The sequence below is a fragment of the Glycine max genome, chromosome 15 (genome assembly GCF_000004515.6).
Source record: "Glycine max cultivar Williams 82 chromosome 15, Glycine_max_v4.0, whole genome shotgun sequence".
Taxonomy (NCBI): Eukaryota; Viridiplantae; Streptophyta; class Magnoliopsida; order Fabales; family Fabaceae; genus Glycine; species Glycine max.
The window spans coordinates 12,640,828-12,666,417 of record NC_038251.2 but is presented as its reverse complement, the minus strand read 5'-3'; the positions used below and the strand labels follow the sequence as shown (position 1 = coordinate 12,666,417).

At 34.3% G+C, this 25,590-nt stretch overlaps 3 protein-coding genes across 4 annotated transcripts; 1 reads left to right on the top strand and 2 right to left on the bottom strand.

Annotated features, from left to right (window-relative positions):
* Positions 1–3,296: 3,296 nt before the first annotated feature.
* On the bottom strand, positions 3,297–4,118 carry LOC106796244 (receptor-like protein EIX2). The gene has a single exon (XM_014767850.3). It carries the CDS (start codon positions 3,825–3,827, stop codon positions 3,360–3,362), a length of 468 nt encoding a protein of 155 aa, XP_014623336.1. The 5' UTR covers positions 3,828–4,118; the 3' UTR covers positions 3,297–3,359.
* Positions 4,119–15,269: 11,151 nt separating this feature from the next.
* Positions 15,270–20,457, top strand: LOC100782138 (uncharacterized). Its single transcript, XM_003546325.5, has 7 exons — positions 15,270–15,799; positions 15,945–16,142; positions 17,521–17,793; positions 18,000–18,102; positions 18,676–18,794; positions 19,229–19,405; positions 19,668–20,457. The coding sequence occupies exons 1-7, from the start codon at positions 15,500–15,502 to the stop codon at positions 20,418–20,420; spliced, it is 1,923 nt and encodes a 640-aa protein (XP_003546373.1). The 5' UTR covers positions 15,270–15,499; the 3' UTR covers positions 20,421–20,457.
* Positions 20,458–22,189: 1,732 nt separating this feature from the next.
* On the bottom strand, positions 22,190–25,234 carry LOC100781602 (uncharacterized). 2 transcript variants are annotated; one of them, NM_001255083.2, is given in 8 exon segments: positions 22,201–22,490; positions 23,056–23,152; positions 23,721–23,772; positions 23,852–23,896; positions 24,003–24,047; positions 24,359–24,436; positions 24,612–24,742; positions 24,933–25,200. In NM_001255083.2, coding segments are annotated over 8 exon segments (852 nt in total). In that variant the 5' UTR covers positions 25,171–25,200; the 3' UTR covers positions 22,201–22,324.
* Positions 25,235–25,590: the final 356 nt, after the last annotated feature.

Below are 25,590 nucleotides of genomic sequence, written 5' to 3'. Positions count from 1 at the left end.
ATGTTACCTTAGACAGTTCTGGCAACATGGCATCGTCAGTACTCATCAGCATCAGGATCCATGTGACAAGGGAGGAGCAACACATGTCCTCATATATGTGCCAGGAAGTGATCTTGTCAGTGATGTCATTCCTACCATTGTTCCTTGCCGATGCTAATAATGTTTTCTTTCCAAAACAAAATTTACCACGTAATAAAATTAGTCAAAAAATACCCGACCTTGAATGGAAGGGTGGAATAGGGACCCCAAATTAAGTTGTAACTGAAATGCTATAATTCAATGGTAACTCTACTTTTGTTTTGAAAATTGATATACATATCACATGCTTTCTGTACAATTGAAGGAAACTTACAAATCTGTTTTTGAATAGTATGATACCAAGTAGATGGATGGCCTAGCCTATAAATAATGCCAAACATTAAGGAGGGAAACACCACTATTGGCTAGGGGTAATGGTTACAATCACTATTTGCAGGGATTATCAATGTGCATAAACCTCCTGATTCTTTAGCAGTGCCGATCATCTTCCAGGAGGGACTCGGTTGGATAAAGCACAAATTGTTAGTGAAGGTGGCTTGACGACGGGATAAGATTTTGGTCAATGTTTAATGTAAAGAATATCATACAGAATTGAAGAATCAGTCAAAATTATAGTACAACTGTATATTTTTTTTATGGGCAAATATTAATTGATAGTTTGTTAGATTTTGTTAACAGTAGGAATCGAAACCACGACCTTTCCCTCATTCCCTTCTTTCTTAACCACCCAACCAACCTTATATCTCCCTAGTACCACTGTATATTGCATTCTTGATTTGGCCATTTGGTAAGGAAACTAATATTAGCTTAATGATCACGTAAGAAGAGAAAAAAAAGTGTAAGGAAGAGGTAATATGATCACTGGCTTCAGAATCCAAGATCGATGAGCAATTACCAGAGTGAGAAAATGCTATTGATAGGTTATTTGAGCTGGTCAAGTTGGATGAATGGGCATGGCAGTGGGACGAACATTATGAAGTAATGCGAGAAGGCTTTGAACTTGTTCTTTACTCAAACTAGAAAAAAAAAATTGCATCATTGTCAACTGCTGGTGCAGAAAGGTTAGTGGAGACACTGTGAGCAGCCTTCTTGGATTTATAGATGTGTTAACTGTGATTTGTGTGACCAAAATGGATGCATTGCTTAGATGACCCTGGTTTTGCGGGAGCTTGTAATTGGGTTTGCATCGACCTTGAAGGGTGGAGTAATTTCTTTGGACAGCAATGGCAGCAGATTCTGGTAGCATGCCAATATTCAATTGGTGTTCTTTCTAGATAATCACGGAGAAAACATTATTTAAGGATGGCAGAGGGTCTATTAGAAGGATTTTGGATCGACAAGGAGCATAGCTTTCATTGATGACCTGAAGGAAACAAAGCACAAAATCATTATTTTAGTAATGCTAAACTGTTTTGGATGACTTGCAACATCCAGTGGAGGAGGAATCACAAGAAGGGATAGGGCTAAAATTGCACAGTTCGTCCCTTAAGATCTTCATCTTGGTGAAGTAGCTTGGCATGGATAGATCAGTCTGTCCAAGAAAGAAAAATCACTCTGCAGTTGCAGAATTTTGATATAATCACCTTGGCAAAATCTTTCTTAGAGTTTTTGTCCATACCGTTGACACATCATTGAGCCATTAGCAATACCTGGGGAAACTGAATTATTGATCCAAGAGAGAGCAAGAGTGCTGCACCGTTTCCATGCACTATGTAAGGGATCTTGATCATTTGGCTTAGGGATGGTTCCATAAAAATAAAAAATAAATAAAAAATCATCAAACCATGGTCATTACTCTAGCCCAGTTATGATAGTTTGATCCATCAAGAACAAGAGAAACAAACACTTAGAGATGACTTTTATTAGAAATTAATCAAATTATTCTTCTTTTTTTTATGGAGGAATTTAGGAGTGGATGGTGCAAAAATGAATCCAAGGCAGGGAAGCCTTTGGATTCAAAGAGCACTTTGAAGAGTAACTTACATTTTTACCTTCAAACTTCAAAGAAACAAGTGGGGCTCCAACCGACCAATGTAGACTATCTTATTCTACTCAACCGATCTTTTGGATTAAAAATTATGCTAGATAAATATATATGACTTTTAAATACTTATTATAAAAAAATATAAATTTACTGTAATGTTAATATGTAATTAAAAAAATTACATTTAAATTTTACATGATCTTTACATCATCTATATATTTTAATTAAATTTAAATTTAAATATCATTTAACATGAATTTATTTTATCAGTTTGAAATTTTTTCACCATTTTTTCAATCTAAATTATGTATAAAGTTTTTTTTAATTTTCTCTTCATTTATTTATATCTTTTCCGATTCCAATCGAACTATAATCCTTGAATTACATTGATAGACAATATTCTTTCCTGAGCTAGAACAATCTCTAATATTGTGTGTTGGTTACAATTTACAAACTCCCAATTGAATAACACTGCAAGATTTAATAAACTTTTTACTCTTTAAAGTATGTTTGCGAATGAGATTACAGAGGATAAAATAATAATGAAATTACGCAGAAACAAAATAAAGAAGTAGGTATCTCACATGTGAGCTTAATAGCAGAAACACACCAAAACAAACCAGATCAACAGAAAGAACCAACATAAGAAAAGGCTTCAACAGACTAAAGAAGACAAACAACATGCATATTAGCTCAGGGACTAAGGGATTGACTTAACAGTTAGATGAATGCTTATCTCATGCTATGGCATTTTTTAATCGTTGTGCAGATTCATGCAGAACAACTTCTTTTCTCATTTACATTTGAATTCTTAAATAAAAGTAGTTGCAAGATGATATAGAATATAGTGTATCTATAAATCAAATACCTGCTCCTCTTCTTCTTAGCGAGACAATGTCAATGATGTAACCTTGATAACACAGCTCAATCCAAGTGAAAAACTCATTTTGTCGTTGTAAGGAACCTTCTTCTGCTTGCTTAATGGCAAAAGTTTAGTTGAGATATTAAATCTATTGATTGTAAGATAGCAACCTTACCATTACAACAAAGCAGTTTCAAATAATATGTATTATTATTTTTTGTTAATATTCAAATTAATTAAGTAACCTATTATGTTTGTCCATTTTAGTAATTTTTATTAAACAAAAGCACTTATACATGCAAATACAATTTACAACCAAATGACAAACACCATTATCATTTAAATAAGAGGCAGATTTACATCCAAACATTAAATAAGTTATTTAAAAGTAGCTTTTGGCATTACCACTTTTCCAAGAAGCTTTTCTTGTAAGTATCCAATCGGTCTTTCACTTCATCCAGAACTTGCTCTTAATTAACCAACCTTATTTAACTTGAGAGCTACAAACAAATAAAGCCAGTCCAGAATATGATCCAGGATCCGAAAATATTTGTGTCTCCATGCTCTATTGAGGATCAAAGAATACCAAAATCCATTTAAGCCTACAATATATCCTACTCCAATCCCAAGATAGAGCAACTCATTTTGAGAGCCATTTGCTCCACCTTGCTTTGCCTCATCAGGATTTACATCCTTGGAGAAATGCTTTGTTAAAGGACGTCCATAAAGTCTGGGATTCCCACCATAGCTCCATGCATCCAATGTCTCAACCTGAATGCCTAATGGGATTTGTCCGATCAAATCATCGTATGACAAATTGAGGAAACTTAGGAAAGACAGATCAGAGATGGCGGCAGGAATTTCCCCTGAAAGATTATTGTAGGAGAGATCAAGGGACTCCAAATTTTTCATGCTATCAATGTTGCTTGGTATCTTCCCCATCAAATGATTTCTAGACAAGTTCAAGGACCCCAATTGAGTGAGGCCAAAAAGTTCTGGTGCGATTTCTCCGGACAGATTGTTCGTTGAACGGTCAAGATTTTTTAACAGCCAGGTGTCGTGATACTCCACCTCTTGGCCTCTCCAAATCCAAAACTAATCGAGACTGAACTGATAATGATAGCTCATTCTTCTTGAACCAACCATGGGAGCAATGTTGAAGACACAAGGAGGAATAGAACCAGAAAGTTTATTTTGTGAAAGATCTAGTAGTCTTAGAGAAGGGAGACTACAAAGTTGTGGTGGAATATTGCCTGTGGATTGATTGCATTGGTACAACTCCAAAAAAATGGTTTTCTCCGAGGTTAATGAATATTAATGATTTACCTTGTGTCTGGATCAAGAATTTCAAAATTTCAAGGAATTTAAAATGCTTAGAATTTGAATTAATTTGATTTTAATTTCCTTCATTTTTCAAATACTTTGTTTGGATAAATCAATTCAAATTTCTTCCATTTTAAATTCTTTGTTTGGATAGGGCAATTCAATTTCCTTCCTATGCAAAATTTTAATTTTATATTTTAAATAGATGAAATTTCAATATTAAACTTTATAGAAAATAAACACAATCTAATTTTAAATATTAATTAAAAAATATTTTCAATTTTTAATAATTTACAAATATAAAATATTGATAATTCTAACCAGAGTTGTTTTGTCTTATCACAATCAGTGATGTTTTAAAACCAACATCAACTAAGACTATTTTTCGATCGACATCAAATAAGATTTTTGTTGTCAAAGTATGCTGAAAATATTTGTTAGTTGACGTCAGTCGAAGTTATTTTTTGCTAACGTTGGTTGAGTCTATTTTTCAGTTGATGTTGGCTAGATTTTTTTTACCAACGTCGACTACGGTTTGTTTGGCTGACACCGACTAGGGTCTTTTTGAATGACATTGACCAAGACTATTTTTAGCCAATGTCGGTCTAAAAAATCCTGGTAGGCGTTAACAAAAAAATCTACCCAATATTGGCTAAAAAATAGCTTGGTTGATGTCGATCAATAGAACCTACCCGATGTCGACTGAAAAAAGTCAACGTTGGCCGAAAAATCCCTAGTTGAAGTTGGCTAAAAAAATAGCCTTGACCAATGTCGGACAAAAAACTCTACCCAACATCGGTTATAAAATAGTCTTGACTGATGTTGGTTAAAAAATAGCTCTGACCGATGTCGACAGAAAAAACTCTAGTGGATGTCTACTGTAAGAACCTAGTCGATGTAGACTAAAAATAGTTATGCCCAATGCGGTCAAAAATACCTAGCTGGTGTTAGCAGAAAAAACCCTAGTCAGCTTCAACCAAAAAACCTAGCTAATGTGGTTAAGAAATAGCTTTGGTTGATGTTAGCCAGAAAACCCTAGTCGATGTCAGAAAAAAAATTCTAACCGGCGTCGACTATGAAAATCTAGTTGACATCAGGCAAAACACCCTAACTAACATCGACTAAAAAATAACCTTAGCCGATATTGGCTAAAAAATAGTTTTGGCCGATGTTAGCTGGAAAAACCTAACTGACGTCGGTTGAAAAACCCTAACAGATGTTTACTCAAAAGTTAGCCATGACGATGTCAGTAGAAAAAATCTAGCCAACGTTGGCAAAAAAAATCATTGGTCAACATCAACTGAAAAAACCTGGATGACAACAGTCAAAATAATCCTTGGCTGATATTAGCAAAAATTTCCTATGACTGACGTCAGTGAAAAAATAATCCTAACCAACATCATCTAAAAAAAATCTTAGCCGATATCGGCAAAAAATAGCTTTGGTTGACATCATACAAAAAAAATTTGACCAAAAAAACCTTGGCCAACGTTAGTAAAAAATAACTTATGTCGATATCGACCATAAAAACTTTGGTCACCTGTAGCTGTGAGTGTTGAGCGAGAAAGAGTCACGAGCAAGAACATGAGTTAGAGTGAACATCTCCGAAAAAAGAATTTCAAATTTTATATTTTTTTAGAGAATTTGAAATCTCACTGTTTTAGTCAATCAAAATGATTCATAAAAATATCAAAAATTAAATCTCCTTTCAAATACTCTATCAAAATAAGTTATTTTATTGCGAATCATTTTAAATTCCTTGAAAAAATGAATTCTCCTGTTAAATCTGGAATAGGTCCAGTAATTCGTTGTTATCCTATCGTAAATATATAAGATTTTGAACATTTAAGAAACTCTTGGGTATTTGTTAACTCGTTGACAAGTGTACCAAATTGTCACAAGTAGTAAAGTTCTCGAAAGTCCGAGTGTCGAATCCACAGGGACTTTGTTTGTACTTAGATTAATGCAAACCCAATTTAAAAGCAATAGATAAATAATTTAAAATAAAGATAAGAAAATATAGGAGATAAGATAAAGATTTAAAAGAAAAAGATAAAAGATTGAAAGATCAAAATAGAAGATAAAATATTTAAATTGTGATATGATAAAGATAAGAATAACTACTTTTAAGAAAACTCAATAATATAATAAGAAACTTCAAACGATAAAATAGGGAATAAAATCTATATAATAAAATTGCTAAAACCTAACAAGTCTAATCAGCTTAGATATATGGATTCAGGATTTGTCTGTTATCAATACCAGTGAACTGATTCTGCCCCACATCTATCCATCTACTTGCCCCTGATGCCTCATGATGACAAGCCTACCTTAATTACCTATCTTCCAAATGTCCTTTGTGAAGACTCAATAACTAAGATGCATTAAGATTAAATTCCAGATGTTTGCTAAAGCATGGGCATCGGGTCAATGCGAACCCTATGATTTCTTTCTTTTATTGTTCTATTAAGCGTTACCCTCTTCCGAGTGGACTAACCCTCAAAACAAATTCATGCATTCATTCCTTACCTCTAATTAGGCTTTACCCTCTCCCGAGTGGACTAAAGACTAACAGAAAATAAAGACTGAGATGCAGAATAAATAAGAAATAAAAGCGGATAAAAGAACCTGGAAGAAAAACCCTCTAATGATAACCCGATAATTTCTTCCTTTTATTGTTCTATTAAGCGTTACCCTCTCCCGAGTGGACTAACCCTTAAAATAGATTCAAATATTCATTCCTTATTCCTAATTAGGCTTTACCCTTTCCCGAGTGGACTAACAGAAAATAAGGTTTGAAATACAGGATAAATAAGAAAGAACGGTAAATAAAAGAACCTGGAAGAAAATCCTCTTTTTATTGATAACTCTTGAAATGCTCCATACATCATTGGCTTTTTAGGCCTGCCAGACCCTAGCTAGGGGATTAGCCACTCATGGTCACGAGGACTTTACAATGAGAAGGGGGTAAAAGAAAGAAAGGGAGTAAATGAAACCCCTAGGAGAGGGGATTCTGTGGTGGTGTGTTTTGTCCCTTGGACTGACTCTCTATTTATAGCTGCTGAAGTGGGCTTTGGGCCTTCGTAGGCGCGCTTAGCGCAACACCCCGCGCTTAGCGCGTGTACTTCTTGGCCCGCTTAGCTCGTGACGCGCGCTGATCGCACGTATTGGGTCGGATAGAATCACCTAAATTGATGAAGAAAAATCATAAACTCATACATCCTAGACAAACAAGGCAGACCAGGTCCCAACCTAATCAAATTATGGTTTTATTTTATTTTTATCTTTTACTTTTCTTATCTTATCTTTTATCTTCTATTTTCTTTTATCTTTATCATATCTTAATTTAAATATTTTATCTTCTCTATCTTCTATTTTTATCTTTAAAACTTTTATCCTTTCTTTTAAATCTCTATCTTATCTACTATATTTTTCTCTTTATTTTAAATTCTTTATCTATTGCTTTTAAATTGGATTTGTTTTAATCTAAGTACAAACAAAGTCCCTGTGGATTCGACACTCGGACTTCCGAGTACTTTACTACTTGTGACAAATTTGGTACACTTGCCAACGAGTTAACATTTATCCTAGGTGCGACAATGATTTCAGACAACTTATCAATTCTACTTCGGCTGAAACTAAATCGTGAACAAAGTTAAATGGATATCTGAACTTTTTGATTTATACCTTGTCCCCCCAAGAGCCAAGATTATCTTATTTGGCAAAAGTCTTAAAAATTCGAGCAACTTTGTCAATCCCATTATAATAGATAGGATTATGAGTACCTATCCGGTCTCACAAGATACCAAAGTAACATATTGGATAGATATTAGACCAAGGTAGTCTAAGCACTTATTTGCACCCACACAACACAATGATCACATTTATTAATAATTACAAGATTAAGCCTGTGACACCCTCTACCCTTACAATTATAACTAACTAATTAAATAAATCATACAAAATTTATTTAAAAGATTATAAACACATAATAATAAAAGAAGAAAAAAAAACATGCAAAATTAATTAATAATTTTTCTTTTTAAACACATTTAATTTAAATCAATTCAAAAGGATAAAGGTCCACATCTGCTTAGTGAAAACATAATAGAATTTTTTTTATATAAATAAAAGGTAAAATTATTCCGGCTCAAAACAAAGTCGTTCACTCTAAATAAATAATAAAAAGAAATTAAAGTAGAAAAGTATAACGCAATTGTATCATTCAGTAAATCATAACATGTGAAAATCATAATATGCAAAGTAAAATCCTATGCCCCAATGTCACACTTATCAGAGCATACCCCTATCACAGACTAATTCTCTCCATCTCTAGCATGTGACTCATCATTTGAAGGCTCACCTGAAACAAAGTGGCAATCAGCCCAAACACAAACATACACCGGGAGTGAGTTATCACATTCGTATATAATAAAACATTAGAGCATGTGAAACATATAATACTTAAAGCTGAATTTATATAAATAACATTACTGCACAAAATCGCACACATTATTCACACTCATTCAAGTTTACACACTCCATAAAATAACATCAACCACAATTGTTAACTCAATGAAATTCAAACACAAGCGTTATGCAATAATTATACTAAGACTCAAGCCTATATGCAATGTGGTACCATGTCAGTGAAAAACAACACTGGGGCACTTAGGAGTACATAACAAGACACACCACACCATGGGTTTGTCAGGTCACTCTCACTAAGTAAGATCATAGGGAGACCAGTCAGGGTCACAATGTTTTGCGAGAATACTCCAACCATATGGGATCAACATAGACTTAAAGGAGCACTCAAACCCGGTGACCCCCAAGGCCTACACTCCGAAGAGTCCGTCAGGGCCTCTCCCTCCTGATTCAGGTCCAACCCCTAAAATAATTTTTGCATGCAGACATTGCTCATGAATTATACAATACCCACGACCTTACACTTGTGTTTTAAACACGTTCAACACAATTGCGCTATGATTTAACACTGGTTCCTAAATAGGGAACCTACATTTTCTCTTTAACATTGCGCATCAACGCTTTTCTCAAGATAACGCTGGTCGGATTATTGTACAATTCATAGCTTATAACACAAGTAATTTCACATCAAGTGTCAACTACACACTTATCCACAACTAGAACTCGTTCACAATTTCACATCTCATAGTGTCACAATCCACAATCACATGTTTACACGTATCTCACAAATTAACACATGTTCAACTTTACACTTATACTCAATCTCAATAACAATATTATAATCTCAAAGTAACATGTTATTCTACAATTCATCACATACTCACAATTTGAATCATCATTTCATATCCTCGATATAACAATTTATATAAAAGACTATCACAACATGATGACTAAAACCCCTCAAATAATATTACACAATTATATCAAAATCATAGGTCGAAATATACAAATATCAAGAGCACAATTTATCAAGCAATCTTCATTAGGACATCAATATTTTATTTATAATCATAAAGGAAAAATTGCAATTTAACAAACATCCCAAAATAAAACCTCAATTTAATCCTCTAAGGATCCCTACACATGTTCTCACTAATCCTCAACTGTGAATAACTCATCCCTTACCTCTAAGCGGACTCACGTGTCTTCCCACAGCGATAGCGTCATCTCTAACGGTTCCCTAAGATTCCTCCAGTTTTTCCTCTGACTGCGCCGATAGAATTCCCAAACGTCAGAGAAACGGAGAAAGGATTAAAGCCTCCATTTGAACTATCTTCATGCGATTCCTTTTTCTCCCTCCAAGAACATTATGTCACAATTCCCAACGGTAAAAGAGTGTGAAACTTAATTTCGAACAACATATCCAAATTTTACGATAATCCAACGGTTAATGAAACCGGGATCGTAGTTTTACCAAGACAGCTCTGGGTTTCTGCGGGAAAGAAAAATGCTACAATGAGAGGGGTATTTCTCTTATCTCAGACGTGATATCGAAATTCCCAACGGTGATAATGCTCGGAAATAGGTTGCGAACATGCTGTTTAAATTTCACGACGATCGGACGGTGAATGAGTCCGAGATCGTCATTTTTTTTAGACAAGTTTGGTGACCTGCGGGAAAAAGAGAGAGTTTTGGGAGAGGAAGAGAGAAGAAACGAAATTGGTAGGCAGAGGAGACTGAGAAGTCAATCGGAAAACTGACCTAACATGTCGCTATTTATAACTAGGGGTATTCACGACCTATTATTTACTTTATTTATTTATTTTTATTATTTTATAAAAAAAACTCTATTTTATTCTCCATCAAATGAATAATAAAATACCCTTCTTATTTTCTCTCAAACCATTATTTTATTATAACTATTTTTCTTTATTTATTTAATTATAAAACATCATTATTCTCTAAAATTTTATATACGAAAAAAATGGGATGTTACAAAGCCACCTAATCCTGCTTAGAGGATAGATTATCAATGCAAACAAGTTAAGGTCCAAGGCCCAAGGTCCAATAAGGTTGGTATAAAAAGGGCAGGACCCCTAAGTAAAAATCATTGTTCATTGAATGCACATCTATTATCCGTATATATTGTTTTAGGCAGAACCCTTACTCGAGTTACTCGAGTGTTGAAGTACCTTTTGCATGTATCTTTTTTCGATTACACTACTCAAACAAAGTGAAGAAGGGAGAGGAACAACAAGGATCCTTTGGCACAAGGAGTAATATTTGGTATATGGTGGCAGAAACATTTTGGCACTCATTAAGTCAATTTTTTATCAACCGACATAAAATCAACGTCATAAAAAATGATTTTTTAATAGTGACTGTGGGACTTGTAATATAGTTCCCAGTCCCAAGAATTATGACAATTACACGAACAGGAACAAACACAACAGCAATAGAACAACTTGGGAATCAACAATATGAAGAAGCGCACGTGGATGACTAGATTGACTTATCCTCAATGATAAAGAGATTACAGGCACAAGTGTCAGATATGTGCTACCACCATGCAGAAGAAGTTATGGCCCTTTCGGTAGGAGAATGCACAACTACTACAAGAGGATAGTCAATCCTGACGACTTGAAAATGAAACACCCATTGAAACAGAGGTAGAGTCGACCACGTTTGAGATGCCAAAGGCGAAGATCATCTTATCTGGCAAAAGTCTTAAAAATTGGAGCAATCCTATAATTCCTAATAACATCTTACATGAATCCACACATTGCCTTGAAAAATGAAAACATGATATTTGGAATAGAACAAACATGCAAAGAATTGAAGATGAATCAATATTGCTTGTAAAAACTAAAAATTAAGTAAAAGGACCAAATGAGGCATTGAAAACTAAAGCATTAACTAGATATCATATTATTGATCAGAAAATTTTATATGAGCAAGCAAAGGAGCAGTCTTATCTCCATCGAAGTTTGAACAAGACAACTACCTCAATCAGCTCAAACAAAATAATAAGATCAAATTTCCAGGATTTTGGGTCATAAATTAATTACTTAAGGCCACACGTGTCATCATTTCCATGATATCTTCAAAGGTTCGAAGTGAGCAAATGAACTGTTTAATCAAATTAATAACAATCCAGGTTTAGAGAATAGTAGGATAAGCACTAGTGCACTAGAATGGGACCCAAACAAGGTTAAAGTCCACAAAAATTGTACAACAGTAATCAGTTAACCCTTTGATAAAAAGTGGAAGCTACCATCCTACCTATTATCTTGAATATTATTCTTGCGTGAGATAGCTATGATAGGTAAGATGCTTCATCCTCCTCAAAACATTTCACAAACTTCTGTAGGAACATCTTCTCCTAAATTATAAACAGTGTAAATAAGCAGCCTTGTCTATCAAACCAAGCATGTAATACTGGAGAACAAATTAAAAGCCCTTGGAATGATCTTTTTATCCAAAGCTTAATTGCATATTTAATCACTAAACTATTATTATTTCACGAATGTTATCCATCAAGTTTTCAATTTTTGTATATTTTATCACCTAAATTTGTTTTTGACGAATTTTAATTTTTACACATTTTATCATCACCTTAGTAACAAAATCATGTTGTTTAGCAAAAACTGATAACTTTTTTTTAGTGTGACATACCAACATTGATAAAATGAATAAAAATTGAAAGTTTGAGTGATAAAATTCAGAAAAAATAAACTTAGGTACTAAAATTCATAAAATAATAAAAAATTTAGTAATAAAATATGCAATTAAGTCCTTTATTTAAACTAATTCCAAAAAAAAATTGTTCCTTTCAGAAGAGCCAGAGCATCCCAACCCAACTCATTGACCCATTAACCCCATCATAACATTAATTTTATTCCTGTTGCAAACATGCACGGTCACCAATAGTAGCAGTGGCAGTGTACGTAGCTTTCCTTTTATACAGGTTAGTAAGGCACTGTCTTTAGACCTATGCTCTCGTACAAAGAAGAGTATGAAAACACAAGTTAGACCTTGGCCAAAATAACGGTTGAACTAACACAAAGCTATAGTCATTTACCTATAATGGTGGGGACTTCATATTCCATTTCTCCAAGAATGATTTTACATTGGATGTAGCCACCCATCCAATCCAATTAAGGAGGTATGGTAATGCCCCCCTCTCAGCCTTCCTCAAGTTGGTTTCTCTAATTATATATTTTCCCGGGGTCAAATTAAAATGATCCTTAATTATTCAGTTAAAAATGAATTCTGATGTTAACAAATTTGCAAACAACATCATATATGTAGTCTTTCTTCATACTTCTTCATGCGGAGGAGATTGTGATGTGATATATGAACAGGTGATATATGATTTGTTCCAACGTTTGATTGCATATTATATTTGGACATGTTTAACTTTGATAAGATACAAGTTGATTTCTCACTACTGCTGATTGGATTATATTAGGACATGTTTAGAAGAGTTAAGCTTTGATATAATCTCACGTAAGTCAAACCATTAAAAATTATTTTATATATATAGTTTAAATTAATTATGAGAAACAGGACTATGCATGTGCACTAACAGGGGAATTAATTAAAAGGTTGTATACTATAAATGAATTTATTTATTAACTTTTAAAATAATTATCTTAAATTAATTTAAATAATAATTTATAATTAAATAATAGTATAAAACTATTTTATACTATAAATATATATTCATTAAACTTATTAATTATTACAAAATTCAATAATATTATCACACATAATAATCTATAATTTGATAATAACGTGAAAGAGTATTCTAATTAATTCAACTAACATTTATTTTTGAAAATCTAAAAAATTAAATTAGTGTATGTTCATATTAAATATATTGAGATACGTCATTTTAAGCACCTAATGGACGTATACACAAGTAAATATCTGTGGACAAATTATTTATGGACAGACACATCAACACAAACACAGCACTCGGGTTTTCCGTGGGACTATTTCCAACCACATAATAATGAGACACCCCCACCTTCTAATTTCTTTAATGTTATCCGAATAGCCACATGATATTATTATGAGAGACAGAAAACCATACATTAAGCAGCAAAACAAAACTGCACATATATATCTACTATGCATGCATCCAATATTTTATTTCCTAGAAAGTACCATTAATGAACAAAATGTACCCCCACTGAAAAATTATACATTAATTGATTATACATCAACTATCGATCCCACGGTAAATGTTGGGTTGGATCCAGCCACCAACCATTCTTATTGCACCGCATCTCATTGTCATAGTCTTTGTCTTACACTTACACATTCTAAAATATTAGTACTATAATCCAAGTTTTGTGAAGTTAACAAATTATTATGGATTAAAATTTATTTTAAGAGAAATAATTAAGAGTGTATTTAATATTTATATTTATTTAATAAATAATACTCATCTTACATTTATTGAAACTAACAACATTTAATAAATTATGATCTGTTACTTTATAAAAATAAAAATAAACATGTTTTACACTTACCCATTATTGGAATTAATCTATAACTGTCGAATTCATTTTTTTATTTGCAAAAATTAAAGATATATATATTTGAAGATTTACAAAAATTGATGTATTTTGTTTAACCAATTAAATTAGACCTTCTAGTAAGTGTCTAATTGGTTTATCTAATAACAACATTTTTTTATAAGTAAAACTAATTTAAAAGACAATTTTTAAATATTCTTTTGAGTTATTTTTATGGGTTTTTTGAGTTATTATATAATATAGATATTATAAAATAGTTTTATTTTGTATCTCTTTAAGTACCCCCGAGGTTTGTGTTGGAAAAATATTGAGCAATACAATAACCCATGTGTTTCAACTTCAACAAAAACCATATCATTTTGGTAAGTTAATGTTTTCAAAATTAATTTTGTAGTCAACATATCTGATTTGGAAAAAAATGTTAATATTTTTAGATTTTATGATGAATAAAATCAAGATATTAATTAGAATACATTAATTACGTAAAATAATCATAGTTATTTAATTATAGATTATTTTTATAATTAGATTATTAACTTTTATAATAATAAATTTAAAATTATATCTAGAGAATTACACTGTATTGTTCACACTTCCCTAATGTGATTTCTAATAAATTTAGTCTAAAAAAAATATGACCATAAGGAATTAGGTTGAGTCCCATGACAATGATTATATATTAAAATTAATTAAATTCATGAATTTCTTAAAAATACTCATTTTCATAATAAAAAATAATTTTATTTTCTTATTTTATACAGCAGTTTTAAAACATTATTCTAAACATAAAATCACATGTTAAATCTTTCAGATCGAATTCTTCCTAGCTTTAATTCTTTCAAAATAGACTTTGACAAAAGTCCAAAACCTAACGGTTTTAAAGTCTTTTCCAATTAAACAAAATGTCACCAAAATAGTAATACTTTATGTTTTTGTTATTCCATTTTCATCCACAACGTGTCCGCTCTCCCACTCATCATAATATGCCTCACCCTACCCAATCTACCCTTTCATTATCCCCAAATATCCCAAATAACCAAGGGCACTATAGTAATCACAGCAAAACAGTACACCAAGCTTCTTGTTTCAGATGATGTGTTTCCAAGTGGGTAACCTTCCCCACAAAGAGAAAGAACGCCCCATTCTCTGTTCCTCTCTGTTCTCTGTTACGTTTCGGATTTCACTTCTAAAGCCCCAAATTTATCATCTTTTTCCAAACCCCATTATTATTCCCCCTCCAAAACCTCGTTCCCATTTTCTTCATTCGTCGCGTTTTATTTTCGATTCTTGAGGCGCGTCGCCGATCTCCAGCGGCGCATGGCGGCGGGGACAATGGCGACTGCGGCCGGTGCGGCGGTGATGCTCTACTACGTGCTGAGCAGGCGGATGGCGCGGAAGGAGGAGGACGATGGCGAGGATCACGGCGGTGAGGTGCCGAAATTGAGCAGATCGGTTCGCCGGAGAAGGCTTTCACGGCGGCCGGCGCAGGCTCCGGCAACGCTGCTGGAGTCGATCGTGACGCTGTCGGAGACTATAAGGTTCACGTATTCCGAGACTCTCGGGAAGTGGCCCATCGGCGATTTGGCCTTCGGCATCAACTACTTCATGCGCAAGCAGGTGAATTTTCTCAAATTCTTGAATAAATTGAAAGTTTTTAGTGAATTTCAGTGTTTTTCTGTTTCTGGGTATGTGGAAAGATGCAAGCTTTGGAATGATTGTTACATTTGGAGTAATGGGTGTGTGTTGGTTTTGCACTTTGCAGGGTAATTTGGCAGTTGCAAGTGTGTATGCTGGGAGTGATTGTGTGCAGCTCAAAGGAGATGAGATAATTGTGGAGCTCTATGAGTTGTTGAGGCTTTTGACTTTGTGTATGCTTTTCTCCAAGAAGCCATTTCCCGTGTTTTTAGATTCTGCTGGGTTTTCCCTTGATGATGTGCTCATTCAGAAGCCAAAAGCTGGGGTATGCTTATTGCTTTGTCCTTATCCACACTCTCTTTCTATGCTCTTTTACCTTTTTTTTTATTTGTGTATTTTATATTTTGGGGGTGAGTGGTGGAGAGAGGTAGGACAAATCATACGCTCTCACTGAGAGTCTGACTCAGCCACCCAGATGGGTTTAGAGATTTGGCATCATTCTCACCAATGTTTAGAAGGAAATGCCAATGAATTGAATCCAAAGGTCATTGTGTTTGTCTTGATCCTCTCTGTATGAATATTTTATATACTGAAAGAAAAGCATTACCACATAAACACAAGTTTTTTTTTCAGGTCCTTGTGTGTGACATGAAGTGCTGTTACTTTTCTCACTTCATCTTTGTCCCCAGATTTGGTTATATATGGAAAAGCTTTGTGGACTCTTTGAGATAAGGGGGAGCTATGGTTTGTACTACCTGGGTGTATTAGGCATTTTGAAAGTGACTCCTATTTTCTTTTCCTATTCTAAATTTGTTAACATTAAGAGACCCCTTGTGGTTTTAGTAAGGAGAGAGATAAACACAATATTTACACCACTTATTGTGTCACATTAGGGAATCCTCTCCCCCTTGCGGTATTGTATTTGTATGTAGAACTTATGCTTTGTAGTGGAAGTGTGTATGCTCTGATATAACACAAGGGGTCTGAGTTTTAAATGAGATAAAACAAGGTGTATTTTAAGAAATTTAAATCCACAGGAGATTAAAGACAAAATGAGTATATAAAGCAAGGCTACATGTAATTTTAGAAAAATTCTGCCAGTTTTACTTCTATCTTACCCTAGCAAATAGCTTTACTGCAACTAATTTTTTTCGTCAGCTACCCTGTTTTGAACCATCAGTATCCAGAGAAGTCTGGAATGTTGGCTTACATATAGACTACTCTGTTCAAGCAATCAAAGGCTTGTTATTAATGACCAAAATATAACCCATAAGGGAGAGTTATGTTGTACAAAACTGAGATGCTATAAATTCCCTATAAGATTATAATTTGGGTTGTTCATTTTATTTTATCACCATTTGAGGATTCTATGACTTTATGAAAAATGCTCTTGAATGAAGGAATGGGAAAAATAGAAGAGTGAGGTAGGTATGATTGTTTATGTTAGTATGAGATGTTGGCAATTGGTTACTACACGTGCATTGTGCACGCACACATACACCTGTGTTGACTTTTGTTTTAATTCCGAAAGTATTTGCTACTCTATCAGGTTAGTCATTTGCAAAATAGGTTCTACTTTGTCATGGAAAAGTATGCATCTGCTACTTTTCTCTCTCTTTTTTCTATCTTTCATCGTCTGAAGTATTTCCACACGTTTTCCTATTTTTTCCTCAATTTGATTCTATGGCATGATATATTTGCAGCTTCTGAAGCCTGCATTTACAATTATACGTGATACACAATCAAAATGTTTACTTCTATTGATCCGGGGTACTCATAGCATAAAAGACACGCTGACAGCCGCAACTGGTGCTGTTGTCCCATTCCACCATTCAGTTTTAAATGACGGTGGGATAAGCAACTTGGTTTTGGGGTATGCACACTGTGGTATGGTTGCTGCAGCTCGTTGGATTGCAAAGCTCTGCACTCCTACCCTACTCAAGGCTCTTGGTGAATGTCCAGACTTCAAAGTCAAGGTATTGTTCTATTATTTCTAGTATCATAAATTCTCTTTCATTTCTTTGTTTCTTACATTATGCCTTATTGCTCTAGATTCCCTTTTTTAGAATTTATTTCTGCATTTTAAAATTGTATTTCAATTTTTATTCTATCCTGTGACTGTTGTCTACATGCTTGTATAAGTATGTTTACTAAACAGTTATCCTATTTCATCTTTCTATAGATTGTTGGGCACTCACTTGGTGGTGGTACTGCTGCACTGTTAACATATATTCTTAGAGAGCAGAATGAATTCTCTTCAAGTACATGCGCCACATTTGCCCCAGGCATGTAGTTTTGCTACTTATGAAGTTTTTATTCAATCAAGCAATTAGGTTATTTATTAGTTTTTGCATTTTTATAACTCCATCTCATTATCTTGGATTGATTGTGTGAATGTGCATGCAAATTTACTGAACTTTCTTGGTGGCAATATGAGATTTCCAATTACTTTGGCACATTATTATCGTCAAGGATGTACTATATCAATGTAGTTTGTACCTTTCTTAGTATTTGTTTGATGGCAAAAGTAATGATTTTCTGTTACAGTTTTAACACTCAATTGCAAGCATGCCTAATTGCCTATTTTTGCCTATAATGTAAAATTTAAATAGTGTCTAGTTACTTTTTCAAATAAACACTAAAGGAGAGATGAGTGAAGAATGCAACACATTTAATGATATATTTATTTGTTTTGAAATTCTTGTTTACTATGATTGTTGTCCTTGATTGTTTGATTATTTTTCTCACACAATTTGCTTTATGACATTGGATTTTCTTTAAAATTAAAATAGGGTCCTTTCCAGTCTTATCATTACAAACATTGCTAATTTTTTATATCATAATTGTTTCTTTTGCAGCTGCTTGCATGACATGGGAGTTGGCAGAATCAGGAAAACACTTTATCACTACTATCATCAATGGTTCTGACTTGGTGCCAACATTCTCAACTTCATCTATTGATGATCTCCGTTCTGAGGTGCGCTGGCTAGGACTTTAGATGGTTTTGGCAAACATTAATGTTTCATTACATAATTCGTGGAGCCAGTCCTGTTAGACTAGTTTTAATCTAAACTGCTTTTTTTCTTTGTTAATAAGACCCATAATTTAGAAAACCTATAAAAAACTCCGTACCCCATTGCCCAGAGGCTCTTCGCTATGCGAAGGTATGGGGGAGGGATGTTGTACGCAACCTTACCCTTGCATATGCAAAGAGGCTGTTTCCGGATTCGAACCCATGACCAACAAGTCACCAAGGCACAACTTTACCGCTGCACCAGGGCTCGCCCTCAATTTAGAAAACCTATGTAAAAATTAATTAAATAGGAGTGACAATGGACCACATTGGACTTGCAATAGAGTGATAGACTCAGTCTGTGATGTAATCTTCTTACTCAAGTTGGTTTTTATCAGGTCACTGCATCCTCCTGGTTGAATGATCTACGGGATCAGGTTGAACATACAAAGGTCCTGAATGTTGTCTACCGCTCTGCAACTGCACTTGGATCACGCTTACCATCTATATCTAGTGCAAAAGCTAGAGTAGCTGGTGCTGGTGCTATTCTGTGGCCAGTAACCAGTAGCACTCAGGTAACTTCAAGCTCCTTGATCTCCAATTGGCATTATTTTGCAGCATGCAGTAAGTACATAGTGCTCTTTGGAATGTAGTTTTCGTTAGGAGTTCATCAGAAATTGTCTAAGTTGTAGTTATTATATGTGCTTAACATGAAGGGATGTTCTGTTGTATCTGTGGATCTTGACACTTGTATGACTAGATATTCATTTTGTTCAGGGATTTCTCATATATATAATGCATCCTTAATCTTATGGAGATCCCATTTTATACTTGCAGGTTGTGATGAAGCGTGCACAAAGTGTTGCTGAAGCTGTTGTCAGAACTCGCTCATCATTGTCATCATGGTCTTGCATGAGTGCACGGCGCCGAAATGTGGGTTCATCAGTAAACTCTAAAACTGACGACTTAACTGAAACCTCTCTAATATCCGAGAGAAGCACTGAATCTCGTATGACTGAAGAGGTGGTAAGAGAACCTATGCTTAAGGATGAAAATACTTCCTCTAGTGGAGGATCTGGTCACGATGACACAGATGAAGAGGAACAACTCATTCCTGCTAATCAAGACATTACTGCATCTGCTGTTGACGACTTCACAGAAGGGCAGTTATGGTATGAACTGGAGAAGGAACTTCAAAAACAGGATAATACTATGAACATTGATGCTCAAGAAGAAGAGGCTGCAGCAGCAAAAGAGATCACAGAAGAAGAGAATCAACTCGTTGATGCTGCTGCAGAATGCAGTAGCAGTTCAATCACAACAGCAGACAACGTGGACAGCCATCGATTTTATCCTCCTGGCAGGATCATGCATATTGTCTCTGTACCTTCCTTGGATGAGTCAAATTCAAATTCTGATGACCCTTTAGAAGAACATGTCGGCTTATATGAAACACCTAGAGAGCTGTACAGCAAGCTCAGACTTTCAAGAACCATGATCAATGATCATTACATGCCAATGTATAAGAAGATGATGGAACTATTAATCCGAGAACTAGAGAAAGATAGCAGCTGTAATATTTTGGATTAACTAAAAACAAAATAGCAATTGCAGAGTTGTTAGTGAATACAGATTTCAGTTCTCTTCTTTTTCCCTCTGCTGTCATCCTGTAGAAAATTTTGATTGTACGGATTTGATTCTTTTAAGGTAGGTAAATGTATAGAATGAGAAAGTAATGATGTATTTACTATTGATTTTAAAAAGGTTAAGATTACAAGGTGTACTACAAGGTACTTTATTTCAAATCAACGGGAAATGCAATTGTTTTTTCCAACACATTTTCTCATTTAGAGGAGTCAAATATTACTATATTAGTTTAATTGTGCTGTACTGTTGTTCATGAATGGTTCATAAGCAATCTACACTGCTAAATCACTTGGGGATGGGGATCGGGTTCAGCAATGTATTTTTTTCCCACCCCTTGAAGAACTTGCAGTGCGATGTTGAAATTAAGACACCTCTAGTGCATGTTTGGATGAGTGATGATGATTTATTTTGAATAAAATTGATTTTGTAAAAGTTGAAATTAAGACACCTTTTAGTGTATGTTTGGATGAGTGTTGATAATTTATTTTGAATTTATTTTGAATGAAATTAATTTTGTAAAAATTAAAATTAAGACACCTTTAGTACATGTTTGAATGGGTGCTGATAATTTTGAATAAAATTGATTTTGTAAAATTGATTTTAAAGTATATGTTTGGATGATTTTTAATAATTTCTTTTGGATCCAATGTAAAAGTTATTTAAAATTGTTTCTAACTCAGAATTAATTCTAGATCCATAATTAATTCTAAACTCTTCAACATTAAACTAAACATGTCCAAAACACAAACTTAATTCATAAGTTAACAAAATCAGCAACCAGTTACATTTGCCCTGTAGCAGTTAGTGCATTCATAAATGTGAGAGATTCATATATTATTATTGGTAAAACTCGTTTATATTCCTTGTGAATTCTTCTATCAGACCTCAAGACCACAGAGCTCATAAGTACCAGAGTTCTGAATACGATGAGCTGATAATTACTATTACACCCATTATGTAGTCACATCGTATTGAAGGCTTAAAAGCTTGATAATCTCTTATCATGAAAAATACTTGATGCACTATTTTTTTCATTGGGCAGTGAAGGGATCATTATCTTTTCTTTTTCTTTTTCTTTTTGAGGAGCATCATCTTTACTTGAATATAACATTTTTATAATATTTTGATAACCATTTTGCCTTTTCAATTAATTTTCAAGAGATCAAGGATTAATATGATCATGATGGGAAACCAATTTGTCAATATATCTATATTAAGAAAAATAAAGAAACCAATAATATTAATATATAAGCAATTCATAAATGACTTAAATAACATTTTATTCCTTACTTTTCCCTCCCATTTTTAGCCCCTGTTCACTGCTTTTAGTCCTATATTGCTCCAGAATATTGCACCTTCGGCCCCACAGTAAACTAATGATTGCTATTTGACACTTGACTAATGATGTGCCATGTCATCCGTGCCATGAGTTCAGAGTTCTTAAGCCACCCAGTGTACCATGCTGGAGTAAATTGGTACTTACTAGTTACTATGAATATTGGTACTTAGTACTTACTAATCATATCGAAATAAAAAAAGAAACTGAAGCACATGGTTTCTGACACAAAACACGTTTGAACCTGGGGAGCGAAAGACTAATGTGCTTAAGCAAGGCATGTAACGGTACCCATGCAATATATAATTCGTTTACACCCATGCTCAGGTCAGTTGTGTTGATGCTGTTTTTAGGCTTGATATTAACAACTTACACATCAGAACAATAAATATGAATGTGTTATTAAATAATGTACTGTTTATATATTGAAGAATCAAGCCGTTTAGCCCATCTGCCATCACTTTACATAGTCATAGACATATTCATAGCAGTAAAAATCGTCTGTTGGAAATCAACCGCCATAGCGGTGCTTGAGGGATTCAGGAGGCTGCTCTTCCATGATGCCAGAGCCCGTTGTTGCCAAGTAATCGCGAATGGTTGTTTTACGGTCAGCAAGATAAGTGTGATCCACAAAGTTGTTGTAGGCTGTTTCACCAAGATTCTTTGCTGCTAGTACACTACATAAAAATTTCACTAATTCTGTTAATATACTGGGAGTTCGACAGTAGCTGAAGCTGGTACTATTTGGTTTCCACAAAACTGAGAACCTCTGTTGTTTCCCACATTGAAAGCAAATTGAGAAGGGATATGTGGAAACATTTTAAAGAGGAAAAGTAGATAGAAGCTAGGAAGAGGAACAATGTTTCCCATGAATTTGTGAGCTATGTGAAGAAGAAATCCAATTCACACAATTGGAAATGCCACTACCACTAGAAAGAAAATTGCTGTCAGTTGCATATATGATTCTGTATTCTGCATCTGACAGCAGCGATCATTCAACCAGGAAAACAATAGACAACTAGAAATCTAGATGAAATGTGGTGATTTTATACTTCAGAAAATGCAAAGTGTTCTTATTAGGGCTTTAGTTAAGGAACAAAAAATAGTGTTTCGAGGGAAAGTGTTACAATACACTTCCTCAATTTAAATATTGGCTTATTTAACACAATCCTTATACTATTTCCCCTATTGAACATCAAATCAATAAATGAAAAAATGGTTTTTCACCCAAAAAGTGCTTACCAGTGTCGAAGATAAACCCGACAAGGTAACACATCATCTCTCCAAATTTTATCTATATTCCATCGCCCATATTGCTGAAAATAGATTTCCTTGTTTCCTGATGGAAATGTAATGTAAGAATGCATAAATGATGACAAAAGACATGAAATAAGACAAACAATCTAGGACAAAGGGCATGCATAAACAATCAGATTAATTTTTTTATGTAAAATACAGAAATCACCTACACTACTATGATTGGAGAAAATTTCTATTATTTAGTGAATTATTGTACCCTTCTGCCTAATGAGAAAGTTATGAAATATTGAAGAATACCTAGTAATATTTTGATTACTGTAAGCATCCCATTCCCACCAAGCAGAGACATAAAACTGATACAAGAAGATAAATTGATGTCTCTAATTAGAACTTTATAACTTGTGATTACTTATTGCAGAGTCCCCTCTCCTTTTTTTTTCTTCTTTTTCATAAGCTCTATTCAATTTAAAGAAGTCAGAAATTTCCCTAACCAGATTCTGTGGTCACATTGAGGAACAGAAGAAATGAATGCAAACATAAAAATCCACAAACACAAAAAGATTGGAATTGGACAAAACCAGCCTTACCATTTTCAAAAATGATGCAAACTACTTTCCCTTAACAAGCACAACGCTAACGAGACTTACCTTTACATCTATTGTCGAAAAATTCCTCATCACTATAACGAGCACAAAGGACCTGAGAAATTGCCACATTAAATGACCAATTTGCTGATTAATCAACCAATTTAAGCTTTGTCACAACAACAATCACATACCGCTGGAAAATCAAAAGCCTTGCCATCAAGTGTTTCAGGAAGAACCTAATACATGAGCAACCGAACATCTCAAACCACCACATAAAAAAATATCTGAAGCCAATCAAAATATAAAAGGAGCAAGGCTCAAAATCTACATCTACAAGCTTACAGCAAGAAACCGAAACTCAACCTCCCTCTTGATAAAATCTGGAATCTGCAAATTCATCCTCAGAAAACATTAGCTCCAGAACTCAAGTTAACAAAAACCAACACACACTGAACTTGAAATTGGCGAATTCCCTGTTTTTCCCTGTTTTTCCTCGCAATCATGCATGCAGTCAACAAATCAAATCATTAAATAAAAGATCATACAACTCGTTTTTATCTTTGTAGATAAAAGCTAAAACACACACTCGATATCAGAGTCGTTTGATCTTCATCCAATGGTTACAATTCTCTGATTACGTGTATGCATGGAAAGTCAGACTCCACCGAATCCAGAAATCGAACTACTCAGGACTATACCTCCGATTTTCTAATCTCAAAGACTGTCACCACAAGAGTTTCTCCTTCACATGGCTCCACACTCAAGCTGGAAATCTCCTAATAAAATTTCCATCAACACACAGCATAAACATCACATTATTAACATTCCTTCCAAATTTTCCTTTTCTTGTTTTCAATTTCACAATAAAATAAATAAAAATTGATACAGTTATCGCTTCCACACTACGAAGAAGTAACCGTTATTAACAGTTAAAGAGTTGTTAGGACGAACCATGGTTTCTGGCTTGGCAATGCCGCGCTCGAAGAAAACCGGAGCGACGTGCGCGAAGACGCGGCGGAACCGGTTCAACCGTGCGGTCCGGAAGTTGGCCAAGTCGGGGAAAGTGCTTCGGGCGCTTCTCTCTGCGGTGCGGAAAGAAAGTATCGGTTACGACTACGTTGATTATGAGGAATTGTAGGGAAAGATTTACAAGTAATAAAGTTGATTTGATGGTAAAAGGAGAAGAAAGGTCGTAGATTTACCCTCTAACAAATAACATTTGTAGATAAAAAAGCAAGTAGGGAAAGCGAAGGTAGTAGTTGAGTTAGTTACCGGAGAGGAGAGAGCCGAAGCCGCAGATGGAGATGTGGCCGTCGGGAGAGAGGAGAGATTCGAAGTCGGACTCGTCGCTGAGTTCGGTGACCGGAGCGGCGGAGGACATGGCGGGTTTGGAGAGAGGAAGAGGAGGGAAAGAGAGGGAGAGAGTGGCGCGTTGGTGGCACGCGCGAGATGCGAGTGGTGAGAGTTGGAAGGGGAAGTTTATGAAGGTTGTGTTGGTGGCTATGTTCATCGTCCAGGAGCTGCTGCTCGTTGCGGACTCGAGACGCAGCGATGAGGATTACTAAATATATTATTCCCCCTTCCCATAATAATCCTCTTAAGAACAAATTTATTATCAAATAATTGTCATTTTTGTTTATTAATATAATATTAGTTTTTTATTTATTTATATGTCTTATAATATTATTAATATAGGCTAAAAAATTAATAATTATTAGATTAATTTTATAAAATTATTATTTTCTTTTATTTATTTTTTTTACAACCCAAAGGGAGTAGTAAAATTTATCCCATTAATTAGTAATATTTTTCAAAACATAATTTTTTATTAATTAGTACAATTTATTATTTCTGATCTTAAATATAAAAAGACAAATAAAATAAAATTAATTTTAAGTTATACTAGAACAACAAGAAAGCCTTATCCTAT

Coding starts and splice junctions, on each gene's coding strand:
- LOC106796244 (XM_014767850.3), bottom strand. CDS start 3,827: ATGGGGAAGATACCAAGCAACATTGATAGCATGAAAAATTTGGAGTCC.
- LOC100781602 (XM_041009435.1), bottom strand. CDS start 25,170: ATGAACATAGCCACCAACACAACCTTCATAAACTTCCCCTTCCAACTC. Junction 23,153..23,720: donor TTTCGACAATAGATGTAAAG/GTAAGTCTCGTT, acceptor CATTTCCATCAG/GAAACAAGGAAATCTATTTT. Junction 22,491..23,055: donor CGGGTTTATCTTCGACACTG/GTAAGCACTTTT, acceptor ATTTTTATGTAG/TGTACTAGCAGCAAAGAATC.
- LOC100782138 (XM_003546325.5), top strand. CDS start 15,500: ATGGCGGCGGGGACAATGGCGACTGCGGCCGGTGCGGCGGTGATGCTC. Junction 15,800..15,944: donor ACTACTTCATGCGCAAGCAG/GTGAATTTTCTC, acceptor TGCACTTTGCAG/GGTAATTTGGCAGTTGCAAG. Junction 17,794..17,999: donor GTCCAGACTTCAAAGTCAAG/GTATTGTTCTAT, acceptor ATCTTTCTATAG/ATTGTTGGGCACTCACTTGG.